The sequence below is a fragment of the Arvicola amphibius genome, chromosome 17 (assembly GCF_903992535.2).
Source record: "Arvicola amphibius chromosome 17, mArvAmp1.2, whole genome shotgun sequence".
Classification (NCBI taxonomy): Eukaryota; Metazoa; Chordata; class Mammalia; order Rodentia; family Cricetidae; genus Arvicola; species Arvicola amphibius.
The window spans coordinates 30,331,917-30,334,826 of record NC_052063.2 but is presented as its reverse complement, the minus strand read 5'-3'; the positions used below and the strand labels follow the sequence as shown (position 1 = coordinate 30,334,826).

Here is a 2,910-nt window from a genome sequence, read left to right as displayed (position 1 = left end):
TTGATTCTCAATTCTAAGTCACTTTTCTTGAAACGTCTGCTATAATATAAAGAATATTATATCTCAGGAATGAGGACAAGGTAACAGTCAGTAGAGGATGTGGAGTGAGGATGTGTTGTGAGAATTCAGGCTTGATTAGTGACTGTGGTTCTGGAATGTATGATACTGGAGCATATGGAGCTCCATTGCTTTAGTCACTTTCCTTTAAACAGTGAAATTCATCTTGTTTGAGAAAAAAATTCATGTTTTTCTGTGGGCTACGTGTTAGGCAGAGTCCCTCGACTTGTGTTAGCTGGTAAACCACCATTTTATTACTCTGCAGTGGGAACTTGGCTGTGTTCTGATTCTAGCAGAAGCGCCTGGACACTGGCAGAATTTCCATAGCCCTTTAGCCGTGGAAGCTAGGAAATGAACTAACGGATTCCATTGGTCAAACAAGTCAGATATTTCAGTGTCTTTCTTGCTCAATTCCTAGGACTAAGATAGTTGTTTTTTAAATAGTATCAAGCGTAAAATTTACAGAAACAGAGGTGAAGGAGTAGATGGGAAGAACAGGTGGGAGGAGAGGAACTGGGAAGAGGGGAGAAAGGGGAGACCTTAGTTGGTATGTAAAAACAAAATAAATAAAAAAACACACAAACAATAAATTTTTAAAAAAGGAAAAAAGAAAAAGTTTGTGTGAGGTTTCTGTCATAGTTCTGAAATCACTAAAAATGGTGTGCATACCTTTCAGCACAGCAATAAATAGAACTAATCTCTTAAAGAGCATACTTGGTTATTTACATTAATAATCAAGTTGTTATATTAGACTCTGAACGTTATGTTTAGATAGATATAAAGATCCGTCAAATTCACACAAATTTCGTGTTCTATAAGCTAACAGACATGTACCTGATGTCTTCCTATTCCATTTAATCATTCCATTCATGCTATTTCCCCTTATTGCTTTTTAGTTTAAGAAATTTATGAGAGATGAAAGGTGTATGTTGACTTAGAACCGTTGCTCTATGTTTATCAGAAAGCAACAAACACCAGAAATGGAAAGTTACTTGGCATAGCATCCAATGAGTCTTTGGTACCACTGGAGCAGGGCCTTGGTTTTCTATACTATTACCATGTGAACACAAACCATCAAATATTTTCATGTGAGAATCCCAAATACAGGAATTGGTGCAATGTAAGATGTTAATGAGAAGGAAGTTATCAGGAATAGGAGATTCTGATTGGACTAGGGTCATTGTGTTTGATGCATATCCAAAGGGTTCTTTTAAATTCTCTGAGGGTTTAGCTCAGCCACTAGAAACATAGAAAATATCTCCACCTCATTTTCTGAAGTGTTGGTGTTTATCTTCCTGACCTAATCAGTGAAGATAGTATTGAGCTGAGTTCCGATACCATGGTTGGGGTAAGAATCATAGGTCATGTCTATAGGAACATCATAGCGGGAAGTGCCAGCCTGAAAAGAAGTAGAATGTGCATGCCCTGAACTTAGACTTGCAGAGGTATAATGTGGCATGAAGCTGTAGGATTTTTCCAAGTCAGGGGAGCCACCTTGCTTCAAGGAGAAGTTGCCACTGATGCTCAGTGGTGGTGTGAGTGGACCCTCATAAGGTGGGGTACCGCACTCAGGTGGATGACTCCCGAAGGAAGAGTCTTCCAAACTCTTAAATGGTTGGGGCTTGAGATGGAGAAGATGTGTTTCCATGTGGCCATAAGGAGGGCTGGGGAGCCCTGGAGACTGATAGTTGAAGCTGTGGACAGAGACAGTAGAGTCACAAATTGGAGATTTTTCCTCATGCTTCTCCAGGAGGGCAGACTGAGGTCCCAGTTGGAGGCATCCAGCGACCAGGTTGCTTGTGGGCTGAGAGAGCCCTTTACAGAGCATCTCCACAAATCCCTTGCCTTCAAGTGTCTGGCCAGTCTCCAGGACTTCAGACAAGGCCCAGATATAGTTCCTTGCCAGTCGAAGAGTCTCTATCTTGGAAAGTTTTTGGGTTTTGGAGTAGCATGGCATGACTCTTCTAAGGTTATCCAAGGCATCATTCAGGCCATGCATCCGGGTCCGCTCTCTAGCATTGGCCTTGACTCTTCGAGCCCTGAACCTCTCCAGGCGTGCTTTGGTCATCTTCTTTTTCTTGGGACCTCTTCTTTTAGGTTTCTCTCCATCACCTTCCTCTTCTTCCTCTTCTTCAATACTGTCATGCTCTTCAGTTAAGGTTCCAAGCATCCCATAAGAGCCTGATCTTCTCTCCTGTTCCTTCATCTCATTTTGAGAACTCAGACCTTTGTCCATCCAGGATTGTGTGTTGACCAGCTCTGCTATATCCTTCGATTTCATGTACATTTTTGCCATTATAGATTCTGGAAAAGAAAATATAAAAAGATAAACCCCAAAATACTTGATGTAAATCTAAACTAATGATGGCACATGCCTATGATCCCAGCCCTTAGGAGGTAGAGACAAGATCAGGAATTCAAAGTCATCTTTAATAGCATTGAAAGCTCAAGGCCAGCCTGAGTTACATGAGACCCTGTCAAAAGACAAATAAACTTTGTTGTTATTTCATTATTATAGAGCACATTATGTTGGGACTTCATATTTCATGATGTCTTTGACCATCTGTTATTTTAAATGAAGCCAAGGCTCAAAGAATTGCCCTAGACATACATCTCTTTATAGTACACTACAAGAAAAACTAGCACAAAAGAATAAAATGAATACTCATTGTGGTTCTAGTGTCTGACTTTTTATTATCAGATTATTTATCTTATGGAAATTTTATACAAAAATAACATAAATAAAATTCCAAGCACACATTCTTTCTTTTGTAAATTTATGTGAAGAAAAATAAATAAACATATAAATTATTGCCCCAATATAAAAAATACATGATAGCTAAAGCAATACTA

At 39.3% G+C, this 2,910-nt stretch overlaps 1 protein-coding gene across 1 annotated transcript; it reads right to left on the bottom strand.

Annotated features, from left to right (window-relative positions):
• Positions 1-1,357: 1,357 nt before the first annotated feature.
• On the bottom strand, positions 1,358-2,353 carry Neurod4 (neuronal differentiation 4). The gene has a single exon (XM_038315158.1). The coding sequence runs from the start codon at positions 2,351-2,353 to the stop codon at positions 1,358-1,360; it is 996 nt and encodes a 331-aa protein (XP_038171086.1).
• Positions 2,354-2,910: the final 557 nt, after the last annotated feature.

Bases quoted from the DNA above. Each gene is read 5' to 3' on its own strand.
- Neurod4 (XM_038315158.1), bottom strand. From the start codon at position 2,353: ATGGCAAAAATGTACATGAAATCGAAGGATATAGCAGAGCTGGTCAAC.